General features: G+C 47.4%; 1 protein-coding gene across 1 annotated transcript; it reads right to left on the reverse strand.

Annotated features, from left to right (window-relative positions):
* Positions 1 to 3,194: 3,194 nt before the first annotated feature.
* Positions 3,195 to 27,433, reverse strand: PLEKHD1 (pleckstrin homology domain containing, family D (with coiled-coil domains) member 1). Its single transcript, XM_008937483.1, has 13 exons — positions 27,282 to 27,433; positions 21,173 to 21,266; positions 20,172 to 20,261; positions 19,419 to 19,495; positions 15,095 to 15,186; positions 12,468 to 12,520; positions 10,453 to 10,547; positions 9,488 to 9,581; positions 8,364 to 8,542; positions 7,315 to 7,447; positions 6,001 to 6,145; positions 3,927 to 4,076; positions 3,195 to 3,355 (listed from the first exon to the last, which is right to left on the reverse strand). Exons 1-13 carry the CDS (start codon positions 27,431 to 27,433, stop codon positions 3,195 to 3,197), a joined length of 1,515 nt encoding a protein of 504 aa, XP_008935731.1.
* Between the last annotated feature and the right edge of the window lie 451 nt (positions 27,434 to 27,884).

The following is a 27,884-nucleotide window of genomic DNA, read 5'->3' on the forward strand; positions in this document are numbered from 1 at the left end:
ACCAGGAACTGGAACAGCCCAGAGGCTTTGTGCTTCTTATGTGAAGGCTGAAGCTGACTCTTAAACTGACCTCAGTGGGAGCCACGGTTCATGTTGTGAAATGCAGGCAAGACAACACAGAGGAGTATCAGCAGGCTTCACGTTGGGCAGTGTCTGCAAATGAAACCAGGTTTTAAAGTCTCTCTGAAGGGGACAATAGGGAACATCTTCAGAGGGAAAAGAAGTTCCCAGGTGATATCCTGAAAATGGGGGTGTTAGAAGAATGGCCACAGGGTTTTCAGAGCCAGTCTAGCTGTTCTGCAACTTCTGAAATCTTAGACATGCTAAACCTCCTATGTCTTCTGCTATCCTCAGACACAAGGGGACAATTTAGGGAACTCTCCTTAGTGAAGAGATTTCTCATCTCATCCCCTGTTTTCCAATTAGGAGGAAGCAATCTGGCCAGGGTTACTAGTGAAGGTTGTTTGAATAAAGGTGTGATACTCCCTAAGCCATCTTCTTGTTACTGCATTACATCAAAAAATGCAACATGGGAATCAGTAACTCAGTGTCCTTTCAAATGGAATAAGGACATAAGACAGTCAATTAAAGTGCTATGGTGCACAGACCCAGCTCCATGCTGACTCTGCCAGGAGCTCACGGAGCTGTAGATTCCTCGGGAGGTCTAGTATCTACAGCAAGGAGCAACCAAAGGCAAACCCTTCACCACAGGTTCCTTAGGACACGCCTTGCTGGTTACACAGAGAGCTGCTGCACACTGGCTGCAGGTAAGCAAGTGGGAGATGTCCTCTGCAGACTTGATACATCCTGGCTTTAGCTTTATACCTGTTAAAAGTGGAAGCAGGTAGCAAGGGAGAAAGTTTTACATACAGTCAGTCCTGTACAGAGGTGAGGTTAAGGACACAACACAACAACTCGCTGAAGCAGAAGTGCACTGGCAGTAAATGATCGTGTCACAATGATTTGTCTCATCTCCTGCAGAGGCAATTTAACATCATTTCAGTGACAGCGTATCAAGAACACACAGGAATTGGCTCTAGCATCAGCATAACTTTTATTTATTTATTGCTGTCCATATGCACAGTAAAGGAAGGCCCGATGTGGCTACCTCCTGAGTACAATACTTCTGTAAAGTCTGATATTGTGGCTTTTGATGGTAATAGATCAAAGGTGCTGCATACACAAGCCACAGGGTGATTTTCCTCTCTGCCTGAATTACAGATCCGCTCCCTGGCTGTCCTGTTTTCTGTCCTTTCCAGCATCACATGGCATAGACCTTGTAACTGGAAAACAGCCAGAGATTATGTGAGGACAGGGTAAAGGGGAAAACCAGCTCTGTATTGCTTCCTCACAGCCCTGCAAGAGCAGGAATTCATTTGTGGCTTTCTAGCACACAAACACAAGTGAAAAAAAAAACAACAGAAGGATCAGGTATGCTAAGGAGGGATGAAAATTCTCTTTTCCTGTCATGCCACCTGTCATCACTAAAATGTCAGCTTCCAGTCCTAGACCCTCTGACTGTACAAAACCTCCCATTGCCTGGCAGAAGGTTACTGGTCAGTGACTGCCTGAAATGGAAAGCAGAGGCTGTGCCTTCAATGCTTTTTCTCTGGTCACACCAGAATGACACCCTCCCAGTACACCCTTCCATCCAGCATCAACACCTCTCTCCTGGCTGCCAAAAGCCAGAGCCTCCGTCCCAGCCTCATCCCTAACTTCTCCCTAGACACAGCACCCAACTTGCAGTGAATGATTTAGGTGGCCAGAAGCCAAAGCCTGGGACTGGTCAGTGTCACAGCCTGCATGGGGCAGGTAAGCAACTACCCTGGTGTGACTGGACTATGTAATACCCAGGGGTACCCCTGCACAGCCCTGAAAGCCCCAGTGAATCTACACTTCAGACCCCCTGAGCCCTGACTGAAGCTGTGCTGCTAACTTCAGTCACCTTTGTGTTGTTTGTTCCTTTATTTCCCAGCTGGTACCACGGGGATGACAGTGTTATGAGCATGCCTGTCACATGCTCTGTAAGCACCAGGCAGTGCTGTGACTGCAGCCTGGGTAATTTTTAGCCAGCTGCTTGCTTAAAATACTGGGAGAGGTTGCAAGGTTTCCACCACAAAATGATTCCTGTAACACGCAAGATGACCACACACGAGGCAAAGACTCCCCTGCAATAACCACATGGTGAGCACTTGGGAGGGGACAGAGGCCAGCCAGAAGCTCACCTCTGACCAGGTTGTCCACAGCACCTCTCCCAACCCAGCCTTGACAGAAGTCCCAGTTTGACCAGGTCAGCCTGGATTACAATCATGAGGACTGGTAGAGAGCAATACAAAGCCTTGGACACAGGCTACTCACTGAAGCATACACACAGATTACTTTCCCCACCTCCACAACCCTGACAGCTTGTTGCTGACAATGTTTAATTTTCCAGGTGACAGTGAATTTTGTGGCTGGACACTCCTCACCCTCTTGTCCTCCAGCTTGTTCTACAGAGGTGATGAGGAAGCCATCAGAGCTGAATCAAAGTCTCCTCCACACTGAATCTGCCTGTAGATAACACCTGCAGCGCATGGCTCTGCTCCTCCTCCTGGCAGTGACACAGCCAGATGTCCCAATGCAAAATAAGTGCAAAGGTGGCCCCAAGATGTTCTACCTGCAGTCAACCATGGACACCCCCCCCTCCAGCTTGCATTGATGCTGCTGAAATGTGTCCCACCAAAGCGCTGATTGACTGGGGGTGCACAGAGAGCCATTTCCTAGAGGGGACCAGGCAGAACAGGGTAAGCTGTGTCCAGCTGGGGAGGTCACACCAGCTGGAGCACAGGCTGATAAAGGGCTCTCTGAAGCACTTCTGTCTGGCAGACAGACTAGACAGGGAAGGAAAGAAGAGGCACTTCCTAAGCTGCGGTCTGTGGTTCACATTAACACCGACCGTGGTATCTTGGCAAAACGTGGCTTAACATAAGCAGCTGAAGCAAACAGATCTGGAGGGACCAGCAGAGAAGGTCTACCAGGCTACAGGGGGCATTCAAACTAAAGCAAAGCCACTACCCGAGGGAATTGCCTACACACAACTTTCCCCCACTTTCCCCACCAAAGGGCAAATCTCCCTTCTGACCCAAGTGCCCGATGGCATAACTGTTGTGGAGCTGAATGGCAAGTTGAGACCAGAAGCCCCATCCCAGCAGAAGTCACTTTTCGTCCCCCGAAGCAGAATCCTTTTGGGACCTCATGATTTGATAGAGAGTTTGCCTGAAGTGCTGGTCCCGGCTCAGTCTTTTGGCTGCTTCTTTCAGCTCCTCAATGTTTTCAGCTTCTGCACGCGAGAAGATGAAGGACTGGGACTGCTTCACTGAAACAAGAGCAGCACAGAAAGGTCAGGGGCCATCAGGGACACAAACTCAAGACAAAGCTTTGCTAGAGCACACAAGCCATGTGATCAACAAGACTGAGAGCCTAGCAAGGGATGAGCTAATCATTGCACTCTAAGAGCTTCACCTCACTGCTTTCAGAGGAGGAAACCACCGACAGCATGGAAACTTTTCTTCTTTATAGCTGCCTCTGGTTTATGGTTCTACATAGAACCTGCTCAAACCTTGCAGGTAAACACTTTGGGGTGTCTCTTTCAACCTAACTCAGTCTATGGTTAAGCATTTAGATGAAGTCAGCTTTGAGCATTTTCTCTTAGGGGCCTGGGACCATCACAGCAGTTATCTTTCAACACACATGAGGAGAGAGGCAACTGGCACACAGACTCAGTGCCTGCTCTTTGGCTAAAGGACCTCCAAGTTTCTCTATATCTCCATTCTCCAACTAGGGAATATGAAATATGGACCACATTTGCAGCTCTTAGTGCCCTGCCAGCTCCATCTGCACGTATTTGCTGTGGCAGGCTGTAGCATGAGAAGCTCCCCGACACCTACAGTCATTCCATGAGGTACTGGCTCTGCGGCGGTGGAAGCGGCAGCTCTTTATGCGGCGAGTGGCAGCCTTGTGGATGTACACAGAGTTCTTCATGATCACAGGCATCTTGGCCTCCAGCTCGGCGTTCCGGATGCACTCTTCAAAGAATTCTGAGGAGAAGACATCACTGAGCAGTGATGGGAGAGACACTTCAAGCAACGAACCAGTCACAATCTTATGCACTCACTGATGGGATGAGACAGGTAGCGATGCTCAACACCTCCCTAGATCTTCACACACAGTAATCCATGAAGCCCCAGAGTGTCATCAGAATGAACACATTCAAACTGACAAAGTCCTCCAGTCTCCAACAAGCACACTTAAATTATAGAAGGAACTGCAAACATCCATTCCTCGTTAATCATTCCCACAACCACTCATGAGTCAGCTGCCAAAGCTTGATATTGTGATAAAACTTCTCAACTTTCTTGCAACAGAGGGGTTTGAAGACTTCCTCATTGCATTTTCTTTGAAGGCCTTCTAAAACCAGTCAAGTCTAACTGCAGAAAGGGAGGTGCTGGCAGCACTGGCACAAGCACACACACACAAGGATTTCTTAATAGCATAGCAAATACTAGCACACGTAGACATGCATTACATGCTCCATGTGAAGCCTCAGGGCCAACCTCTAGCATATTCTGTCCCAGTCTGCCACACAAGCTGCTTTTGTTCACCCATTTCCCCTCGTATGGTCTAACCAGCATATCTTCTGCCATCCCAGTCTCAGTGTCCTCCTGCCTGTCACTGGTCCCTCGCTGTTCAGAGAGCTCGTGTTCACATGCCCCAACTCTTACATGAAAGGGTAGGGCAGAGCTGCAGGATTCACGTGGAAGGACTGAGGCAAGCTGTGCTGGGACTGACACTGAAGAAAACACTGCTGGTCCCTCACTTTCTCTAGTGTTTTGCTCATTAGTAAACCTTTCACTCTTTTGAAGAAAACATCCCTCAAAATCTGAGATTGGAAATGAGTGTCAGGAGACATTCAGTGCCAGAGGTTACTCACTTATGCCCTGGGCAGGTAGCTCTGCTCTAGCTGAATGCTGAGCTGACCACATCCACTTTAGCTCTGTTTTCTTACCAGGGCCCTAGGCCAGTTCAGAATTGAGCTCTTTCAGCTCAGTTTAGAAACCTGATCTAGAAACTACTGAATAAGATAAATATTTGTAAAAATAAATTAGTATCTGCAAATTAGAAGTATTGATGTATATACAAGCTATTTATACACTTATTTATACTTATACATGTAACAGTGCTCAGAATACCACAGGACTTTTGCCTTTTCTATTTTGTCCCCATACAACCACCCTTCAGTGACAAAGCCAGATGCAACATCTTCACAACAGCTTCTCCCTGCACTATAGTTGAGGATAGAAAATGCCAGTTCCCAAATCTGACTCAGCCAGATGCTAGGGTAATGCCCATCTTACAAAAAAAACCACAACTAAGCAAGCAAACAAAAAAAGGGCAAAGGCACAAAGATAAGCTGTGAGGAACCCAAGTCTTAGACCTGACCTGTGGACTTCAGTGATCTCAGCATAGCAATGCTAGGCTGATGTAGTGATTCAGCTCTGAGTAAGGATCCAAACTTCACCTGCTGGGTCACCTACCAGCATGTTGCTACAGCAACCACAGTCCTCCTCAAGCTGCTGTTCTCATAACCAAGGCTGGGGAAAAAAAATTATCTGGAGGGGAATCAGAGGTCTCTTTATAACTTGGACCTAGGCAGTCTATAGCTCTGCTACAGCTTCCCTGTTTGAAGTTTTGGAAAGCATTTGCTCAACTCTGCCCCTAGGTTTGTCGTCTACCCAATAGGTAAGGCTAAGAATTTTGCCTTCCTCAGAGGGAAAAGGCACCATGTGCCTGCATAGCATGTTCTGGCTCCTTGAAAGGGAGATGTGGTCGAGGTACAAGGATCTGGGAGACCACATGATGTGCAGCTTTGTTAATTTGGAAACTTCTTATTTTGGGAAGATAAGTAGAAATATTTCCTCTCTGAGCTTGCCCATCAGTAGAGAGGATGGGTGACTGACTTACTTCTCAAGTTACTGACATCTGCTTTCATCTTCTCCTCTTTCTCCTTGTTGCAATCCAGAGAATTTAAGCCTTGCTCCAAGCTCTGCAGTGCTTCTTCAGCTTCTCTCAGTCTCCTCTCCAAATCCATGCGCACCTTCACCTCAGCCTGAGGAAGAGAACAAGCATTGCTGAAAAAAAACCCCTTGTGTCACAATAACCATCCTGCTAACTCACAAGGTTTGTGAAGGACCCACCAGGCAGATGAAAATGAAAAGACAATAGTAAGGGAAACAATTGAAATATTGTAAGACAGCATAAAAGTTGTTCCTCGTGTCTTCAAACAGAATCTGAACTTGAAGTCCAGATTACTTTAGTAATTCTCCTTTGCTCTGATTTTCACAGCTTCCCTCTTGCTGCATGAACTATATGGAACCAGAAATAGTATTTCAGCACGTGAATTTGTGCTTATGCAAGTACTTTCAGCTGAGCAGGAGGACGTTTTTCCAACTGAGATGGACCTGAGATCAAGGCAGTCAACTCCCGCAAAGGGATGTATAGTAGTTCCAGAAACAAAACACAAGAAGAGGTAAGGGTCAATGTCAGTAGTAGCTTTCCAAATAACTAACACAGCTCTTAGGTCAACTTAGCTTTAGCTTGGCCTAGTGGAAGGTTACAGGATAAGAAAATCTTGGAGGTGCAGGAAAAATGAATTAACTGGGTTGGGTTTTTTTACAAAATACTTGTAGAAGGAGGTTAACAGTCAGCCAATAAGCAGCATAACTTTTACATTATTTAGCTTAAAATAAAAGAGCATACTTTGTTCAATTACTTTTACATACATCAAGAGATCTTCCATTACTGATAATGAAGGAAGGCTGGTGCCTCACCTGCTTTCCTCTATTTTTGAACCCCAGTTCAGGCAGAGGTTCTTGAAGATTTACAAATCTCAAGACTGAGTCTCTGAGCACAACTTGAGGAGGGAAGACATCTGCTCAATTCTGCAATGTCCATATTAACGTTTCTTTGAAATAATCTATATTCTTGATTGGGTCTACTTACTTTTTTTTTTTTTATTTTTTGTCACTTCATCTTTAGATGATGCTCTCACAGTAGACTGAATGGCTGAATCAAGCCTCAGAATGAGAAAATAGACGGCAGATATAGATGGCAATGTCACATGTTATGGTGGTACAAAGCACAGTAAACAAAGATTTGTGACCACAGAATGAAAACAAAATAAACCGAAATCTTCCACTGGATGGGAGATGCACTAAAAGGGGAAATGGGAGCACTGTGGGCGGAGGGGCAGCACTATGCAGCCCGGGCAGGGGGTACCTTGAGGTCTCTCTCCGTCTGCTGCTTCTCTGCGGTGAGCTCGGAGAGCGAGTCCTGCAGCGCTCGCGCCTGGGCCGAGTAGAACTCCCGCTCCTCCTCCAGCGCCCGCCACCGCTCCTCCTTCTCCTTCATCCTGGGGACGGCACAGCCGGCACACGCCGCCGCTCCCACCCCCGCACCACTCAGCTCCGGGCAGCTCCCTGGCCGCCCTGAGCAAAGAGGGGCTGGCAGGAGCGCTGTCACCTCAATAACACAGGCGTGAGTGGGACAAAGAGAACATTCCTAACCCTAGGATGGGGTCCGGGAGCACCAAACTCTTCTTATGGACAGGTCCATGAATACCTAAGGGATTCACGTGCTGATTTGAATGGAGCAGGTCCAGGCAGCAGCAAGGAGCAGAGCTGCCCTGCCTCACTCTGTTCCCTCTGAAGCATTTATAACCTGAACTCCTACCCTGGGTACCAGACAAGCTTCCAGACTTGTCTTGTGGTAGCAACCAAAACGCAAGTCAGCTGACAGTCACATCATTTAGACTAGATCTCAGGAGAAAGTTCTTCCATACAAGGGTGATGAAACTCTGGAAGAGATTGCCCAGAGAGGTTGCGGGTGCCCCCTCCCTGGAGGTGTTAAAGGCCAGGTTGGATGAGGCCTTGGGCAACCTGGTCTAGTTGAGAGGTGTCCCTGCCCACGGCAGGGAGCTTGGATCAGATGATCTCTAGGGTCCCTTCCACCCTAAGCCACTCTATGACTCTATGACTTAGCACCACTAAGCCTGAGCAGAACAGAAAAGTCCTCTTCCCTTTACTGCAGCCAGCAATGGGAATTAGAAAGACTCCTGCCTCTCTGCAGGTCTCAGAATAAAGAGGGGAACTGTTTTGAAGTTTACCTAATTTTAAACCTGGAAATGTTTAGCCATACCCTTTCTGATTGCCTCCCACCTGTGAGGGGGAAAACTACGTCTTTTCCCACCACCCTCTTCACATTGGATCACATCTTGTCCCACATCCCTGTCTCAGGCAATGCTGTAAAAACCCCTGCCCCCTCTTCACCTCTTCTCTGCCAGTAGTTTCTCCTCCAGAAGTTGCTGCATCTTCTCTTCAATCTGTTGCAGGCTGCAGTGCAGGCCCCATATGGGGCTTTGCTCCTTGCTGGGGCTGGTTGGAGGTGGGAGCTGGCTCTCATTTTCTTCCAGCATCTCCAGCATCTGCTGCTTTTCCAGGGAGAGCTCCTTGAAGAAGGACAGAGATTGTGTCACCCAAGTCTAACATCTCTGCTCTTGTTCCTGCCTGGCTCCTCCCTGTCGAGTCCTTCCATCCTGAGATCCACATGCCTCATTCAGGTTAAAAACAAGAGTAACAAAATCTGGGTTTCATTTGATATCTGTCTTGGGAGGAGCAAGCTGTTGCTATGCAAAAGGGTGAGAACCTGCAGGCTCCTTTGACATGAGTAGGGATCCAGGCTCAGGGACTGGAGCCTTGTGCTTCCTTGGTGCACCTGGGAACCCTGAGATCCATACTGCCTTTGGTGAACAGCAAACACCTCTCTGCTCCTCCAAATTCCACTAGGACTTAGGGAGCTGCTGTTTAAACAAGCAAACAAAAAAAAAAAAAAAAAAAAAAAAAAAAAAAAAAAAAAAAAAAAAAAAAAGAGAAAAAAGAGAAAATCGGAAAGCTATCAAACCTATCACAGACTTATAGCCATGTTGGCTAGAATGGACCTTCTGGTAGACTCTAGTCCAGCCTCCTGTTCAGAGATAGCTTGTTAACACAGCAAGACACAGTCAGCTGCAGATTTCTCTGGTCAAGTTGTGAAAACTTTCCAAGGTGGAGGTTCCTCAGCCTCTTCCATCACCTGCCTGGTGAAAAGTCTTTCACTAGTGCTCAACCTGAGCTTCCCAAAGTGTGACTTATGGCTATTGCCCTACATCACATCACCTGGTACTGCTGTGAGAAGTTTGGTTCTGCTGGGCTCTGTGCCACTTCTAGTCCTTTCCTGCAGGGGATTTTAGCCTTAATATCCACTACTGAATGAACCTGTTCATCCACACAGGGCTAAACCCCAGCACTAATGGCTGTTAGATTCCTCCCACAGAAAGCATTGCTCTCAGCCATGGTCAGTTCTCACGGATCATTCCCAAAATGCTGTCACTCAGGGGGGAGAAGCGGGCACTCACCTCCAGGGTTTTCTGTAAGGACTGTGTCAGGCTTCGCAACTCTTTCTTTTCTTCCTCCACTCCTTTAAGGGAGCGGGCTGTGAGCTCCAGCTCCCTGCAAAGGCAAAAAGGGTGACAGCTATTGCAGGGGAGCACTAGCCCCACACACCCCCCTCAGCCTGCGCAGACCGCGGGTCTCTTAGCGCAGAAGCCGCAACAAGTGGTTGGGACAGGCAGCCCTGGGGAGCTGGGAGCTTGCCAGGAAGCATCATGGCTTGGGCACACTACAGGCATCCAGGAACTTTACTGTGCCTCCTGATCATCACGCCAAACCCAACTGTTAGAGTGCTTCTCTAGCTAGGGCAGGGTCATGGTTGTAATTCAAAGAGCTCAGGCAGGGCAGTCATAGATAGAGGATGTATATAACCAATAATAGTTGGAAAATCACACTGGCTTTTTCTGAAATGTTACTTAAGGAGAGAAAAAAAAGAAAGCAGCAGCAAAACATATCCTTTCAACACTCAGGGCACAGCACGTGGATCCTTCCCTTTCTAAATACATTTACTGCTCATATTTTGCATAGTGTAATCCTTAAAGTGATAAAATTATTCTTGGTGAGACAATTTCACCAGTGTCATTCAGGTGATGGTGGAAAACCAGACTCAGATGTCTGGAGACCAAACAATTGCCTCTCTGAAATCCTCTCACGCCTGTCCATTGACATGCTCCCCTGGCTAATCTGCTCACGTCCCAGCTCTTTGAAAATGAAGTTCTTGGAATGCAAAAATGAAACTAAGCTCTATTCTGTTGGTCAGACAAGTGATAGCAGATGCAGGTCAACAGACCTCAGGTGTTCCTGGTTTGGCCAATGTGGCATTTATCTCCTTCCTACATGCACAAAATAGGTGGATTTTATCTATTGTTTTGGTTCATCACCTCAGCAGCACTCCTGCCCAGTGCAGTTCAGGCCCCGTTTGCCCCCTCACCGTCTGATCTGGTCCTGCTCCAGCCGCAGCTCCCGCACCACCTCTTCAAACCGCTGCTTCTCCTCCTCCAGCACCTGGTTGAGGCGCTCCAGTTCCTGGACCAAAGGAGAAGACAGGAATGTACTCTGCTAACACACTTATAGCTAGGAAAGGCTTCTCTGTTAATGATACCTGGGACTTTTAACCTGAGCTGTGTAGAGCCACGGAGCATCTGATTCCGCCACACTTTTGCTCAGGGGCAATTAGAAAGGATTGAAGGTTGATTGAGGATGTCCAGACATCCAGAAGTTCCAGCCATGCTGGAAATCCCAGACATGCTTCTTGCACAGATCAATTCTGCTGCACATATACAGAAGGTCCGAAGCTCCCTGGGAAGGCTGGACTCAACGTGTATAGACCATTTCCAGGCACACATGTACAGGTACAGGAGTGTGACAGCCCCAGCACTGCTGTGCCTGAAGAGTGGTATCTCTGCCAGCTCAGCCTTACTTGCCATCCCCACTGGGACAGGAAAACACACGCTGCACTGTGACAACTTTGCACAAGTTCAGCAGCCTGTTGCTATCTTCGTGCTACTCAAACCATGCTTACAGAGCATGGAGTACCACAAGCTATCCTCAAGCAGGGAAACAATCTCTTCCCCTAGTCTAGAGAAAGAAGTTGTACCAAGATCTGCAGATGAGGAAGACGGGGACAAAGTCAGCTCCAAGTCAGGTCTCCTTGCATCCTTAGCTGCTAGGTAGAACTCCTGCTCCAGGCCCAGGTGGGTCACAGAACATCACTGGCAGCGGATAAATTCATAATAAGACTCTTGCTCCATGATGCAGATGCATGGTTCAAGCTGCTTTCCCACCATATTGCTTTGAGGCCTTCAGGCTCACAACAGCTCAGACCACTACAGCTCTGAGAGCTATATAGTCACCCCAAAATTCCTCAGGCTAACCTGGCCTCATCTGCTCTGCACAGGTGATGGAGATTCATTGCATGGCTTTGTAGGAGCAGAGATCTGTTCCAGGGTCTTTAGACAAGGGCATTTCCCTCCCTATGGCTGTGGGTTGAGCAGCAGGTTACCTCACCAGAAAGGGATGCCTCTCTGCAAAGGCAGAAGTAGCTGAGACACAGAGGAGCATCCAAGCCACCTTTGGAGCTTTAGCTCTACAGAAATGTACAGAGAAAAAACAGAGGCTTGAGGAGACCGAGGTCAGCACTGCTGCCTTTGGCTGAAGAAGGATGACAGTCATTTTGAATTAATTAAAAAAAGAGAGCAATGGCACTGTGCAAGACTGCAGTGTGGTGGTCTACATCCACACAGCCTTCCCTACCATGTCATAGGACAACCTGTTTGCAAAGATACCTTGCGATAACTTTATGATAGTGCTATAAAAAAAGGGTATAGATTTGGAGTAAATATGATAATGAGCTACTTTTATTACATTAAGCCAATATATGTTAAGAATAATTTGGAAAACAATAATAAACTTGATAAATCGAGGTATAATAGTCACATCTAAGGGAGTACTCGATTTTTTCCCCACTGCAATGTGTATTCTTCTCCCCATCCCAGCTGCATCCAAAGAACAAACCATGTTGCTTTTTGCTGGTCCTCCTTTGTCACAATGGTACCTCTGCACTAGAACAATGGCAGCTCTGTTTATTTGCTCTCTAACTACATGCAGACAAGTTGCCAGAGTCTTCTTGAATCTACCAAACAACAAGTATATAATTCAACCCAGTGAATATGAATGTAATCCAGTCTTCCTTGGAGTCATAATCCAGTCCTCTTGGAGGCATAATCACAAGCACACTGCATGGAATGTGCCTTCCCAGGAATACACCTCCAGGACCCATCTCATGGCACAGCTCTTATTACTCTCTTCATCTACAGGGCCCAGAGGTTGACTAGAGAGTCTTTTGGCTCTACAGCCTCCTGCCCTGAACCTTCCAACCAACAACTCCCAGCTTCCCAACTCTGCCACGTGGAAGTCGAAGGAAATTGGTTTGTGATGAACACTCACCTCTTTTTGCTCCCTCTGCAGACACAGCTCTTCTGTCTCTTCCATTAGCTTATCTGCAAACACACACAAAGGCTAAATGCAGAGAAAAGCAATTTATATCCTGGGGATACTTATAAGCATGAGACACTGACTGTTTGCTGCTTGAAAATGCAGTGTTCCCTATTGCTCTGTGTGTATCCAGGAGGCTCCAAGGGCTGATATGACACTAATGGGATGTTCTGTAATTTCCCTTCTGTCAAATAACTTAATAAACTAAACAACCATATTGCTGTGTACTCCTTCTAAGGTTTCCTCTCAGTTTTCCTAAACTGCATTAACAAACCAACCTTTGCAATCCTCTGGCTGAGTCAGGGAAGTATTCTTATCTCTGCCTCACACACGAGGAAGCAACGGCATGGAAAGGTTAAGTGGGTGCACAGGGTTGCACTCCATGTAGCAACAGCTGGGTCTCCTCCTGCAGCTCAGTGCTCCATCCCTACCAACACAGAACATCACCCTCTCCTTCAGCCCCCTGGGCATCACTGCCAGCTCCCTGTTATCACCTTGGGAAGTCCCAGCCAAGCCCAGAAGTCCATCCCCTAACTTAGCCACAGAATGTTTATCTGTTCAGAACAGTTCCCTTCAACATCAGTTGCTCTTGTCTACCAAGAAGGACACATGCTCACCAGAAACTCTGCCCTGAGCCTTACGACATGACCTGAGAGACCTACGTTGTGCTGTGCTCTAACCTTCAATGGGTTAAACAGCTCTTAGTCGTGCTTGGAGAAAACTAGACAGAAGCACATTCTTCATAGTTAAGCCTAGAGCTGAGCTCTCAGCTCTGCCACCCTGCTGCCCTGACAGCAGCAGCAGACTCACAGCCCCTCATGACTAACTGTTCCCCACACCAGGCGAGGAAGATGCTGCTGGTTGCCTTTGTACTGGGGAACTGAAGAGATTACTGCTGCTAGGAGGAGTGCAGACCTCTGCCTCCTGCCCACAGCTGAGCTCCTGGTGCTGGAGCAGTGGCGTTACCTCACGAAAGCTCTGCTGACCACCACTGCTGCCTTTCCTTCCCAACTCTCCTCCTCCTCCCCCTCACCAGCACCCAGCACAGCTACACAGATGCTCTCTCCACCTTCACCCTTCTGCCTCTCCTGCTGTGGCCAAGCCCAGGGCTTGGTGGGCTTCTGCAAAGTCCCCACCTGAAAGAAAAACCAGGATCCCAGCTGGGTGAGGGGCAGGTGGAAGGTAAATCCAGGGGGATTCAGGGAATTCCCCAGAGCAGTGTTTGTTTCCTCCAGAGAGCCTTGACCTGCTGCCAGGACCAGTGCCTGAGCTCAAGGTTTAGCTACAGGATGGACACAGGTCATTGATGGTAAGGCTAATGAGGCAGAAGCCTCAGCAGTTATGTAGGAATAAATAGAAAATCGCTGTCAAAAGAAAGTAACCAACTGTGACAATTGACCAGCTCTGAATGTTCTTGTCATGGACCAAAGAACCCAGTGAAATACATATTTTTATATCTCGTGTTTGCAACAGAATATGTATTCACCTATTCCCCTGTCACCTTGCCTTGTATCACACTGGGGCTCTGTAGTCTCATCGGTTCTTTAGTCTGCTCTGGTGGTTGCAAAATAATGCTTTGACAAAACCTTCTTGTTTCTAATTTTACTCCTGTCTCTCCAGGTCCTTCTTTCAGCACACCCTATGATCCTTCTGTCAGATGTGGATCCACTCCTCCCTGCCTGCCTCACATATGAGCCCATCCATCAGCTCACATCTGAGTGGCACTTAGGTGGCCAGAATGAACATGCCTTGATACCTGAATTATGGTCACAGTTACCTGTGAGGCCATATACTGAGATCACCCCTGGTCAGCATGGATGCAGAAATGCAAGAGGCTCTTCAAGATTCCTCCAGTGGCCTGATGACTATGACTAGATACCACAAGCCCCTGCCCAAGGCATCACCAACCTGAAGCACCCAAAGTTGCTGCTAGCTTGTTTACAGCAGATGACTGTCCAGACAAGTCGTTGGGCTCACACGTGTGACCAGCAGCACCCAAGGGACCAGCAGCACCCAAGGTGCTGCTTCCACAGGCTGGTTTTGAGGTGGGGATTGGACTAGATAGCATCCAAAAGTCTCTTCCAACCTAAATACAGTGTGAGCAAATGGAGACAAAAACGGAGTAAGCCTCCCACCCCCCAAGTAAAACAAACAAACAGCTAGAGGAGGAAAATTCATGCGTGAAAAAATGTGCTCAGCCTCAGAAATACAAGTCTGGTGTGAATCAGGGAGACAAAAGTATTGGCTGTTTGCCTGCTGAGCAGCTGAAATCAGCACATCCAGACTTCTCAGGGGCAGCAAGACATTTGTAGAGTCCAGCCATCAGGAGCTGCAGGGCTGCAGCATGCTGGCCAAAGCACACTCTTCCTTTCATGCTCCACACAGATGTCCAGATCCTACCTTAATTTCATGTTTTGACTCCCTTCGAACCCCAGATTTCAGCTGTTGACTATTCAAAAGCTCCATCCAGTAAAAGTCAATAGTAAAAAATCTGTAGCTGCTTGGCTTGGCCACACTGACAACTCTAGGAAAGTAAAATGGCTATTTTAGGGTTTATGGCTTTTGGAAGTGTTTCCTACCTAAATACTCCTGTTTCTCCTTGGCCAGCTGCAGTCCTTGGGCTTCCAGGCTCTCGATCATGGCTTCCCCTAGCTGGGCATTCTTCCAGGTCCTAGAGAAATGAGACACAAAGCAGACAATGTAAGAGAGCCAAGAGTCCCACAGGTTGAGGTGGGGGACTCAGCCTAGAAATCTACTAAGGAATTCAAACACAGACTCTCATCCACTGGGACATCAAGACTCTAAATTTTTTCTCACTAAAAATGAACTGGAGGAATTTCCCTGACATTCAGTAATTTTAATTTATTTTTTTTTTAGCACTGGAGCTGTATGTCAGCAATGCACAGCTATTCCAATGGGTTTCTTGGAGTGTTTTTGAGATTTCTACACTGAGCTTAGTCTTAAGGGCTCTCCAGACCAACCCAGCACATGCCCAGCCTCCAACTGCAACAGGATGCACCATTAAATGGATCCCATCAGACTTTAGAACCATATTTTAGCTTTTAACTCAACTACCTTCCTATCTGCCAGTGACATTGTTTTCTGCAGCCTTTCCAATATTTTGCTGCTACAGCCACTCTTCCTCCTCAAACCTTAACTGTTTATTGACTCCTTCCCACAGCCTTCTGGCATCCATCATCCATCTTGGCACCAATCAATCCATTCTCTGCTACACTTTAAGCCACTAGGATTTGGTGTCTGGCCCTACACTGTGAGATAAGTCCCTCTCCTTGTAAAAACAGTGAAGAACCAGGGATAAAAGCCAGATAAGAGGCTAGCAAGTAGGGAGAGTTCAAGGAATCAGGCATATTCAAGGAGTACCTTGTGTTACTGTAGGACTATTAGCCAGAGGATCTCAAGGTCTCTTGAACACATTATGAAGCTAAGCTGCAAAAGAGGCCTGTGGAACAATGCCTATTATTGGCTGAGCTGATGGACAGGGTAGGCTTTAATACAGATATTACATACCAAGGATAAGGAGACACAAATCAGAACCAGAAATGGAGTTTGCTGCTCACTTCTATTTGTGGTCCATTAGAAAAAAAATACGCACACACATACAATATATAAAACATGCACATGAAATTAATCTTAATCTATTTTTATAGGTGCACATACAGGAACAGCAATTGCTGCCCAGAAACTCTACCATCTTTGTTATCTAAGGGAGCTTATTAATATTAAATACCTGTTAGCCTTCCTGCACCAGGCTTCTTTGTGAGCCATGTGAAATTGCAGCTTTTCAGAAACCATTAAGTTGGCAACCTCTTACACATTAAACAATTCCAAGGCAACCCGTATGTCGTCTCTTAAAGCCAGACAATTCTATTAAACACATCACCCCAGGGACCAGGCAGCTCACAGCTCCAGCAGCCTGAGCCCTGCCTCGTGCTCTTTGCAGACAGCTAAGTCTCTTTTCAGCTAATGAGCATCTAGGAGATTTCTAAAGTGCAGAGGAAATTAGGACGCTAATTAAAAAGGTGATGTTTTGCCCACAGGTAGACATCTTCATCTGGAGTGAGAACGTGTGGGTGTGAAGGTGTTTTTCTGCTCATGTCCTCTGATACAGGATGAATCTGATCCCAGAGCAGCCAACAGCAAAGAGTTCAAGGTGGGGGACACACAACACATGTGATTACCTGGAGGGTTTCAAAACAGCTGTAGCCTTCAAGGTGTCTGCTTACTAGCTTCACATTTTCAGTGCTCCCTCCCTTCCCTAGCATGACCAGATGTTGCTGGAACTCAAAGGTTACTACACCCACTGCTGTACAACTTGGAAGAAGCACTGATATCTCTGTGTGACATTTAAGATTTCATTCCTTTTATCTGCTGGAACCAGTGCTGGTGTGCAACCACAGCAGTGGGGATATACACTCTTGGACTTCAGCAGAAGGGCAATCAAGTGCTTTTTTTATTTTGTACTTCTTACTAAGGGTGTTTTCATCAGAAAAAGGCACATGGTTTAAGGTGCACAAAAGCACAGGGTCAGGAAGGCTCTTGGGACAAGTAGAAAGTGCCCTTATAGTATACTTCAGGGAAGAAAAACCCTCAAAGTTGTATAGCATCTCCATTTGCTTATACAGCCTAGTCCATTCAAGTCCTTTTGCAGCACTGGGAAGATCTCTCCAGCTTTGCCTGCATTTTACCTCTCTCAGAAGCATCTACAACCAATTTTTGGAGACATTAAGCACTGCAGAGTCCACAGGACATATACAGTATGTACAGTATGTGTTTTTTTTTTTCCCCATTCCCCATCAAGTCTACTTCTAACCAGTGCAGGGAATGCTGCTACGAACATAGAGAGTGGACATGTGCCACCCTCCCCTATGACCAGCAGCAAAAGCTTCTCTGGGTAGGAAGAGAGCCTGGCCAGCTGGGAGTCAGGGCTTTGTGCATTCCCAAAAAGCTTTCACGATCTGGCAAGTGTGGCGAGTCCAAGCCACAACTGATTAGAAGGGTGGAGAGACCATCAGCTCCCTCCCACATTGAATAAGTGGCTTCCCTGTCAAACCAGGAGGCTTGGAAAGGGGTGAAGAGCTGAAGGCATCTTTGAGCAGACTCTGATGGTGGAAGCACACACCCCCTCCTAGCCCAGATGTAAAGAGGCAGCAGATAAAATTGAAACAAAGGAGGATGCTTCCCACTCTGGGTCCATTTTTTCCCCTCTCTCTCTGCTATTTAACAACATCTCAGTCTATGGAGACAGGCTTTTTTCTGAAGGTAGTGTTTTGCTTCTTTTCTTTGGTCCATTTTACATAATGAGAATGATCACATTAAACATCTGCAATGCCACAGGCAGTACAATCCCCATCTAGGAACAACAGGGTGCTAGAACAGGTTGCCTGGAAGATTTCAGCTGTGTCCTTTTAGCTTTCCTGGTCATTGCAGATCAATTTACCGGCCCACACTCTGTCCTTCTGGCTGCTGCTTGGCTCCCAACAATTCTGGCTGACAGAAATCACCAAACTGGTGCTTTCCTCACATGCAGCTTTGATTAGGTCAGCACCGGAGCTGCATCACTCTCTTCTGGTGCAAGAACAGGAGCAGAGAGGGGAGAGAAGGGTAGGAGGGGTCTCAGGAAGATTTTCAGCCTGGCATATGACAACAACCACTATCTAGCTCCTGTTTTAAACACTCCTGTTTGGATAATGAAGCACTGATCCACCATAACACTCTGTTCCCCACTAATGAACATTTTCCAGCCTCGTAGCACTGGAATTAGCTGAGATGCTGCCTTTGCCATGCACACACTGGTATGACAAGTTCAACTCCCCTGAAAGAGCATCTTTTGTCCCCCCAGTCACAGGAGACCACACACACAGGTTCTAACAGCCAGGAAGGGCAAAGTGCTCACTGCTTCAGGCCTCACAGCTGAACAGAAGGCTCTGCTCTACAGACTCTAGAAGCTTCTACCTGGGTTGGGAAAGTCAAATCCCTGTTTAAGTGTTACCTTTAGAAAGAGCCTGCTCTGGTTTTGCAGGAGAGCTGCTCCTCATACTGCCAGGCTCCTGGGTGCTGGGGGACTGCAGAGCTGGTGGGCAACAAAGCTGTTGGAGAATGTCTCCAGCATTCTCAGCAGACAGTGACTACATATATCCAGAGAGCAGCCAAGGCCTCACACCCCGCAGGTGGGCTGGCAATGCTCCTCCCTTGGGATTCAACCTGCCCATGCCTTTCAGAATTAGATGGTCTCGGGAGGCCAAATCCTGCTGCTGAGATGCCCGAGTGCCCTGGGTCCTGGGCAGAACAGTGCACACCCCACGGCCACACCAGTGCTGCAGGGTTCTTACTGACATCCCAGCCCAACTGATGCTGCTCAGGAGAGCAGGGATGGGCTGGTGAGGTCCCTGCTCAGCAGCAGGGTGTAGGGCCACGCAGACAGCTTTGTGCCTTGCCTGTTCTGCTCTTACCTTACCCCAAATTCATACATCTGCAGCGTAGGGAGGCTCTCTAACCCCCACTTTTGTCAAGCCCATGGACCTCACTTCCCATGCCAAACGGACCAGGAGAGCTCCCGTTCAGTCCCAGGTCCCACCCCTCTGGGGCAAGAGAGGAGGACAGCAGATGCCACCTGGAATGCACCAGCACTGGACAGAGGACAGCCTGGGGTTGTTAGCAGAGCCATACTGCAAACCACACTGCACATCACGGTGGAAGCTCTGTGTCAGTTTTGGAGCATTCTCATTTAGTGAACGGGATGGGTCCAGGAGACAAGTGAAGGTCTCACTCCTCTTGGGGAGCTTTTCTGCCTCCCTGTAGTCCTTTTGGTGAGGCTTTGTGCCTTTTATCCTTTACACATCTACAGAGTAGATCAAAAAGAGTAAGGAACAGAAAGGAGCTTACACTTTTCCAGACTCCTGTAGCATCTCCAGCCACTGAGCCTGCTCAAACTCTGATTCAGCTGCTAGAACAATGTTACCCTAGAAGAAAGGGGGGGAAGGGGGGAAATCAGGATTAGAAGGGCTGGTGCCTTATGAGCCTCTGTGCACTCATGTCCTGAGCTGGACAAAGGTAGCAAAGCTATGGTGGGATGGAAAGAGAGCCCACCACAGGCTTCCACCTCCATGGGATCAGATATGACCCAGATCTATGACACATTGGAAAGAGCTGCACACAGCAAACAGTCATGGTAGGACTAAAATGATAGGATAACGTGAGCTCTAGGGCTCTTGAATGTGTCTACTGGTCTGTTAGTATCATAAGATCTGCTGCCAGAGCCCACCACGGGCTTCCACCTCCACGGGATCAGATATGACCCAGGTCACATTGGAAAGAGCTGCACACAGCAAGCGGTCATGGTAGGACTAAAATGATAGGACAACGTGAGCTCTAGGGCTCTTGAATGTGTCTACTGGTCTGTTAGTATCATAAGATCTGCTGCCAGAAAGAATAAGTTTCCTTGTTGGTTGTCAAAGCAGGAGCAGCAGCAGCCTTGAGGGGACTTTGGGGATGCTAAGCCACCCACTCTCCCAAGACAGGCTGCCTGGAGACAGTAGGCATGCCTTGGTGGGGTGGGAAAGACTACCAATGCAGCTCTGCTCATCAATAACAGGTTTCATGGTGTTTGAACATTTTTGAGAGAAGTAGTCTACTTACATGGAAGTCTTCATGAGAGATCTTTATGGCATAAGGCATGTTGGGCTCTTCTTTAGGCTCCACGATGCAGCCTCCCAGCGGTATGACACCCTGGGGATAAACCAGAGGGCCCCAATCAGTCAGCAAAATCAAGTGTAACTATCAACCAACTAGGAGCTGAACTTTCACCCTGGGTCACTTGTGGGCCCCTGCTCTGCCTTGGCTGTCCCAGGAGGGGCAACACACACGGTTCCTGAAAAGCAGAGGGACTCTATCACCACCAGGAGAAAGGGGGAAAAGATGCCTCCCCTGCATCCAGCTTGGAGAAAAGGCTGCTAGCTAGCACATGGAAGTGGGAATTCTTTGATTAGGGAGGAGGTGATCTCCCAGCAGGGGTTCCATGAGAGAGGTTGTGCACCCATGACAGTCACCAGCAGCAGGCCAACACCATACCCGTGCCGCGTGGGCACAGACGGCTGCCCCTAACCCCGCTGGGTGAAACCAGCACCTTTGGGAGCACCCTTTCCACCAGCTGCCAGTGACCACAGAGAACAGCAGCAGACTCGGAGCACCACGTCCCACCTGAGAGCTCCAGGCAGCAGAGCTATGCGGCTGCTTCTCAGGGCTGAGGGCATGTGGGTTAGCAGGGGCTGGCTGGAAACACTTCCAAGGGCAAGTACAGGTTAGGAACCAGCAGCAATCAAAGCTGTTAACCCCAGTAAAGTGGCATTAAAGCCCCACTATTGGCTTTGCTAGCAGTATCCTCAAAGCCACGAGGTTAGTTGATTAGGTCGTGAAAACAAGGGAATGCATCTACTAGCAGGTAAAACAAAATATTTAAGTCACATCCCTGCTGAAACATTAAGCCCGAAGGGGTACTGACATAATTCTTGCTTTGTTTGAGATTTCCCTGGATCTGTGAGAAGTTTGAGACTTACCTTTTCTTCACTTGCTGGGCCCATGGAGATGGTGGAGGAAGCTAGAAAGAGAGTAACTCCCTCCACCATGCAAACGCTGCTCACCTTGGGGTGGATGTTGAAGTATTTATTGCTTTCAAAACTCTTCTTCTCACTCTCAGCATAGTAGAGCAGGAAACTTTCCTTAATGATGAAGAACCTTTAAGGCAGAGAAAGGAAAGGTGTTTCCACTGTAATACTGAGTCCTATGGCAGGGAGAGTTCCAGCTTGGCATCCCCAAGTGACTCTCAAGGCAACAGACTGACCATGAGAGCACTCAAATTTCAGAAGTATTTTTAAGCAGAGCTCCTGGCAAAGTCTCCTGCCATTGACCTTTGTAAATGCAAAGGAAATTGGATTTTTTTTTCCTCCTGTGCATCACGTTAAAGCGTGTGCCTTGTTCTGCTCAGTTAGCCTTAGGTATGCCCTGGTGAGCACTGTACAGCAGCCACAAAATACCACAGCTTCTGTAAACCAAGCCTCTAATTTACTAGAGCATGTCCTCAAAATCATGATTAAAGAGTGCCACTTCTAGCTTATTTGAGTGCTCAAAATGCCCTTGGGAGTCTCTCTCTGCTCTGAAAATTGGGGCTGCATTTACCCTGCAGGCAGTGGTACAGGGGAGAGATATGTGACTTAGCTCAAATTCGGTCTAATCTCTGCAAGCACTCAAAAATGCTGAAGACCAGCTGAAAAAATGGGGATGAGTTTAGTAGGGAGGCTTCAAAAGAGTAAATAACAAAGAAAAATGTGTTCTCTACATATTTTCTGATATGAGAAAAGGGGGATTTGGAAAGCAAATGAAAGGCAATAAGCTGAAAATTAATAAAGGATGGCTTTTTACACTGCACAAAACACTGCCTTGTAATTCACTTTCCTGTGGTCCCAAGGACAAGAGCTCATGAGGAATCTGGAACGGATAAGGCATTTCTGTGAATAATGAGACGATCTCCAGGAAGCCATCCTGCTTCTGGACAGAAAATTTTCACTGAGAGGGATCAGGAAGAGGCTCCTCTGGGCAACACTTTCCAGTTGTGCAGCCTGGGGATTCCTGCACCTTCCTCTGAAGCCACCATTAGCAAAGGGATACAGGTGGAGAGGAAACCCTCTGAATGCCTGCAGCAAGCCCAAGCTCTGGACCTATTGTCCACCTGCTCCAAGATGTTCAATGACTGTCACTCTAAACGTGCATATTTACATCCAGAAACCTTCAGAGCATAGAAACACCATTGGCAGATATTATGCCCCAGTTCTTTTTCCTCTCCTTGCCCACTAATCTGTACCTGTTCATGCTGACATCAGAGTTGCTCACACACCTTTGAGACACCAGCCCACTGAGCAGATGTGTGAGGCACATCTCTGGGACACTACAGATAGAGTGCATTCACCCGTGTGAAACAGGAATTGGTATTTTCAGACACATTTGCACGTTAAAGTTAAAGCCAAGCTTTTTAGTTTTTGTATACTTTGTCTGTCTAGTGCTCCTGATAATCTCCATATTGCAGATTATGCTCCAGTGGAAAACAAAACCAAAGCAAAACCAAGTACAAGGCATGGCACAGATCTCTGAGAATTGATGTGTCTCTGGCAGATCAATGAGTTTTTAGATCCCTGACCTCACAGGTGTGGAGAGAATCTATGGAGATTTGGAATGAAAATGTACAAAATAAGATTGAGAATTGATGTGTCTCTAGCAGATTAATGAGTTTTTAGATCCTTGACCTCACAGGTATGGAGAGAATCTGTGGACATTTGGAATGAAAATGTACAAAATAAGAGTTTAAAATATAATAACAAAACCCCACAGCAAATCATCCAGAAAAAAAAAAAACACATTGAAAATCTGGTTAGCTGAAGGACATAATGTATTTATGTTCAGATCATATTCCACCATCTATCCTTACCTGGAAGGCAACACCTAAACAACCAAGGTCACCTCTTGGACTTTCAGGACAAAGTCTCCATACAACAATCCAAGGATAATTGGTGCAGCATAGTGAAAAGAGGAGTGAAGTGAAGGATTAGAGGAGAAGGAGTTATAAGACTCCAAAGCTAGTTGAAAACTGAGGCAGCAGACAGCAGAGATGGCCAAGGGAGAATGGGGAGAGACACTCAGTTAGGACTGGGACTGAGGGGCTGGAGATGCTGAACACACCTGAACTAGGCACAGATGTGCCAACAGAAGAAAAGGGAGTGCTGGAAAGGTAGGGGAAGATTCTGAACACAAATAAGAAACCAAAACAAAAGAGATTTAAAAGCAGAGCAGCATTCAAAAAGCACAAGTAATGCAAGAATCATTCACATGTGGCTATGACCTCCTCGGGGTCACATGTTCCCTGCCACTAGATCCTGCACTAAGAAACAAACCACTGAAACCACAGGGTAATTAAACTGGAGTAGCAGAGGAACAGTAACAACCTGAGTGGCTTGGGTGTGAAGCCAGAGAAGTGATCTGTCAGGACCAAACACAACAGCCCTGTGCTGGACAAGTGGAGGTACCTGATCTCTGGGAATAAAGCTTTCTTCGTGTCACAGGGAGCTAACCAGATTAATTAGCTCATCTTTGTAAAAGGCTTGGAAGTGACAATAGCCCACGTGAAGTATTTACATTAGAAAACTGCAGCAGTCTCACTGTCCTTCCCTCCAATGGCAGCTTTCTGGGCACCAGTCCAGGAGCAGAGGCAGCAAATCCCAGTTACTAGATGAGCCCAGATCTCTGTCCCTGGGGACAGCTCAGAAAACAATGGCCAAATGATCTTTCATCAGCATGTCAGCTCAGAGGCTGCAGCATCTGTCCCTCACTCTTCCTCTCCTGGTGTCTCCAGGCTCCCCTGCCCCGCTGCCACTGTGCTACATGCACTGCTCCTAAACAACTCTCCATTCCATCTGTGGCCACAGCCAGTCACTGTGGGTAGCCACCCTGCTGGAAAACAAGGCTACGTGTGTGCTTTGCAGGGCCACAGCCAGGACTGCCCCAAATGACAAAATCCCTCTCCTAACTGTGCTGTTTCCCTCCTTCCAGCAGCAGCCTGGCATCTCTGATGGATTCACTCACAGGTCAAAGCATACTCTGTGTTTTGTTCTCTACTCCTGTCAGTTCCTCATGCTCCACCTTTCTTTTCTGACTCAGCTTGACCACTGAGCCCTGCTAGTACTGTCTCCCTTAGCCCCAAAGTCTCACACCTAAAAGGTGACATTCAGCCAAGACCCTGGCATTTTTGTACAGGGCTGGGATTATTCACAGGAGGAGAGAGGGATGTCCCACGTCCTACCTGCAAAGCTACATTTGCTGCATTCGTGCCACGTCCCAGGCAGGTACATGCCTCATGATTTTCATTCCAGACTCCATGCCAGGCTGATGCCATTACCAGTACAACTTTTGTAGTAGGGAAGAGACTAAACTGCTTGTTCTTAATTGGAAGGAAGAATGGAGTGCAGTTTGTTGGGAAGAGTAGAACCATAAGTCAAGGGCAGAGAAAATGACTTTCTGAAGCCACACCAGCAGTGATCCAACCTTAGACTCATCAAAATCAACAATAAACTCAGCAGATGGTTGTGTCTCTCTTGGAAGGATATTACTTTACAAAGAAAGAAATTCAGATTAGGAATAGAACTTCTTTGGGAGAGGTAGGAGCTAGAATGCTGCTTGTGGCATTTCAAAATAAAGCTCTGAAAGGCAGCATGTCAGCCCTGGTAGATGAACACACGTTGGTCCCGTGTCAGAAGCACAGACCCATCTGCATGGCTGATGGCCTGATGGGATCAATGCTCCTGCTGCAGGCTGCTTCAGCTCCCATAGCTTGGAAAGACTTCTCTCAGGACAGGGAGTAGTACTACTGTCCAATGCAAATTACTACCTGTAAATACCAAATAGATAAGCAGTAGCATCCAAGATTGCTACAAGACAAAAAAAAAACCCAAAAAACTACATTGCTCAGAGACCAGATCTTCAAGTGTATCTAGCAATAATTGTATTCTTTTCCTCTTCATTTAAGTGGAGTGGGAAACATCTTGCCTCCTTTCTCATAAAACCCTGCACTTGACCAGTTGTGTCTTGCTGGGCATGGGGAGATGGATGAATTGCTCCTTATCCCCCCCATAATGACAGGCTTATAACAACTACTAAGACTGAAAAAAAAGGCAAATCTCTGCTGTGACTAAAAAACAATCTTATCATTTCTCTTGTGCCAGTCTTTTTACTCTGGAAACCAGTTCCTACCAAACCCTACAGATTCTCCTGTTCATCTCCCACTGACCTGCCTCTGGTCCCCCAGGACCCTCATCTGCTGTGCTTGCAGCTAACTTTCCACATCATCTCTGCTCCACAGTCAACTCCCCATCTCTTCCCACCTGCTGCCACTGAAATATTTACCACTTGCTGAAGATGGGGGGTGACTTCTAGGAATAGAACAACACTAAATAAATAATGACTGAGAGAGCAGAGATGGGCCATTTGCCTGCAAGAAATTTTGATTAGGAAGAAGGAGGCCTTTTAAGAATGTCTTCTCCATGGCAAATTACCTTCCCCTCTGTTGTTCTGTCCACTTCTTTTCTGTAACACAGTCACATAAGTTTTCAGAGGTAATTCATTTAAATATCAGTGTTTGAGAGGTAGGTAGTGAGTATCAGCACAAAGTCCCTCCTGGGTGAAAGGAGGCTGGTGTTTTCATGGAGGAGGGGTGGGAAGAAGTACAGAACAGAACCTGCACACAAGTCAAAAATGGCTAGAAAAGCAAAACTGCTTCCTAAGCAACATTTAGCTATTTTTTCAGGCCATGCCATCTTCACAGGTTTAGACTGGACAGCAGTGTGGGTACTACACAGAGCAAAAGCCAGGAAAAGCTGGGTTTGGAGAGGTGGATTTGAGGTGTCTACACTGCAGACCACAGCACAAGGTTACCCACAAAGGGAAGTACCAGAGGTAGCCAACAGAGATTGCTCATGTGCAGGTTAGTTTATTCTTTCTAAAAGCCTTGAGACACACTATGCTACAAAGGCTACAAAACTGCCTTTCAGCTCCAGAGGCAGCTCAGGCTTCCTGTGCTGCCTTGTGCTAATGGCTCATTCGTGCCTTTCCTCAGGGGGAAGGTGAGGGGGAGTTGAAAGCAACTTTACTTTGCTTTTCTAGCAGACTTTTTCCAGCTGCAGATATCAAACCACTAAAGGTGGGTAAGTTTTACTGCCATTCTTGAATAGATCATGATAACATACACTGGGTCACAAAACCTATCTCTGGCAGCAGTAGGGTGAAAATGCAAGTTTCTCATCTACTAGTCATCTGACTGAATCATTTGCCAATGATGTCTATCAGCAGTGACAGTAATCTGCCACCCAGGAATGCTGGAAGGTTTAATCCATTGGATCACGTACCCACAGTGAGCAATGAGAAAGAGCTGTACCGTGTTTCTGTGTGAGGACCACACATAAACAGTCAGGTCACATCATCTGACAACCAGCAGAGAACCCTCCTGTGAGATACAGCGATTCACATAAAGAAACTACACCAACTTTAAACCTCGAACCACCCCCTCACTTCAGTGTTACAAACATACGTCTGTCCTTAGTAAAAAGGTTATATAGCAAATGTTTTCCAGCTCCAAATTTCCTGGCTGCTGATACGGAGCACTCGGCAGCTCACAGCTCCCTAGCACCAGATGGGAGAGAATTCAGAGGCACCTTCCCCCCAGGGAAGAGCCTGCGTGTGCTGACCCAAGCATGCCATCGCTGTCGTGCAGCCTGCCAGCACTGCCACCAGTCCTGCTGCTGGTCCACAGGCCCCTGCAGCCCATACACACACCTCACACCCAAAGGACTCAAAGAGCTTGAACAAGTTCTAATCAACCAGGTCAAGCAGTTTGGGGGCAAAAAAAATACGAGCTGATTTTTCCTCTTTCATGAAACAATCATAGGATAATTATCCAGAGGAGGCAGCTAGACCCTATTCCCACCCTGACGTGCAGGTAGCACAGGGTGTGGGTGGATAAAGGAGAAAGCACAATGGGATGCCACGTGTGTAAAACAGACTCAGAGCGGCAGGGAAGCCATGCCCAAAGTTTCACTCCTGGTCTCCACCTGGCTAGCTACACTTGGAGAGCCAAGCAGTCAGGCTCTGCCTTACCCCTGCACCCTTAGGCTTTGTATTGCACCTGAGCATCCCTCAGTGCCTGTGCCTTACCTCCTGGACCACTTGGCCGACTGCCTCCCGAAAGGTCTCTTCCAGAGCACGCCGTACAGCTGCACTTTGGTGCTGATGTCCAGAGCATCTGAATCTGCCTGCTCCATGGAGGGAGAAGGGGATACGGAACTGGATTTTGAAGCAAACATCATAGATGGGTCTGGCTCTAACTCTCTCCCTCTGCGCAGCAGCTCGGGGAATCCGATTGAATGCAACGAAGCAGAAGGATGCGACCAGCCGCTCCCGAGGGCAGACAGAGAGACTGGGCTATGGTCAGAATCAATAACTTGACTGCTCAGCACTCAGTCAATAACTCTCTCCCTGATGCACGGATGATGAGAGTTTCCTCGTCGCGTATCGCTCGCCGACGCATTACGGCCAGCAGGCAAACCAGCCCAGGGAAAAGAAAAAAGAGTGAAGAGAGCCAGAGATCAGGAACACAGGGTGGCAGAAAGAGCTCATCAGAGAGAAAGCTCCCAGGAATAACATCAGCGAAAACACCTCTGCAGCAGAGCCAGCTTGGAAGGTTATTTCACTCGACATTGCAGAAATCAGGGCAAGATGGATGTTTTACTGTCAGGCATCTCCTGCTTTGACACATAC

This window comes from Merops nubicus, unplaced genomic scaffold, assembly GCF_000691845.1.
Source record: "Merops nubicus isolate BGI_N331 unplaced genomic scaffold, ASM69184v1 scaffold10773, whole genome shotgun sequence".
NCBI lineage: Eukaryota > Metazoa > Chordata > Aves > Coraciiformes > Meropidae > Merops > Merops nubicus.

Bases quoted from the DNA above. Each gene is read 5' to 3' on its own strand.
- PLEKHD1 (XM_008937483.1), bottom strand. From the start codon at position 27,433: ATGATGTTTGCTTCAAAATCCAGTTCCGTATCCCCTTCTCCCTCCATG. The intron at 8,543-9,487 runs GTGAGTGCCCGC...TCCTTCTTCAAG, and splicing joins CCTTACAGAAAACCCTGGAG to GAGCTCTCCCTGGAAAAGCA. The intron at 6,146-7,314 runs GTACCCCCTGCC...TCTCTTCCTCAG, and splicing joins AGACGGAGAGAGACCTCAAG to GCTGAGGTGAAGGTGCGCAT.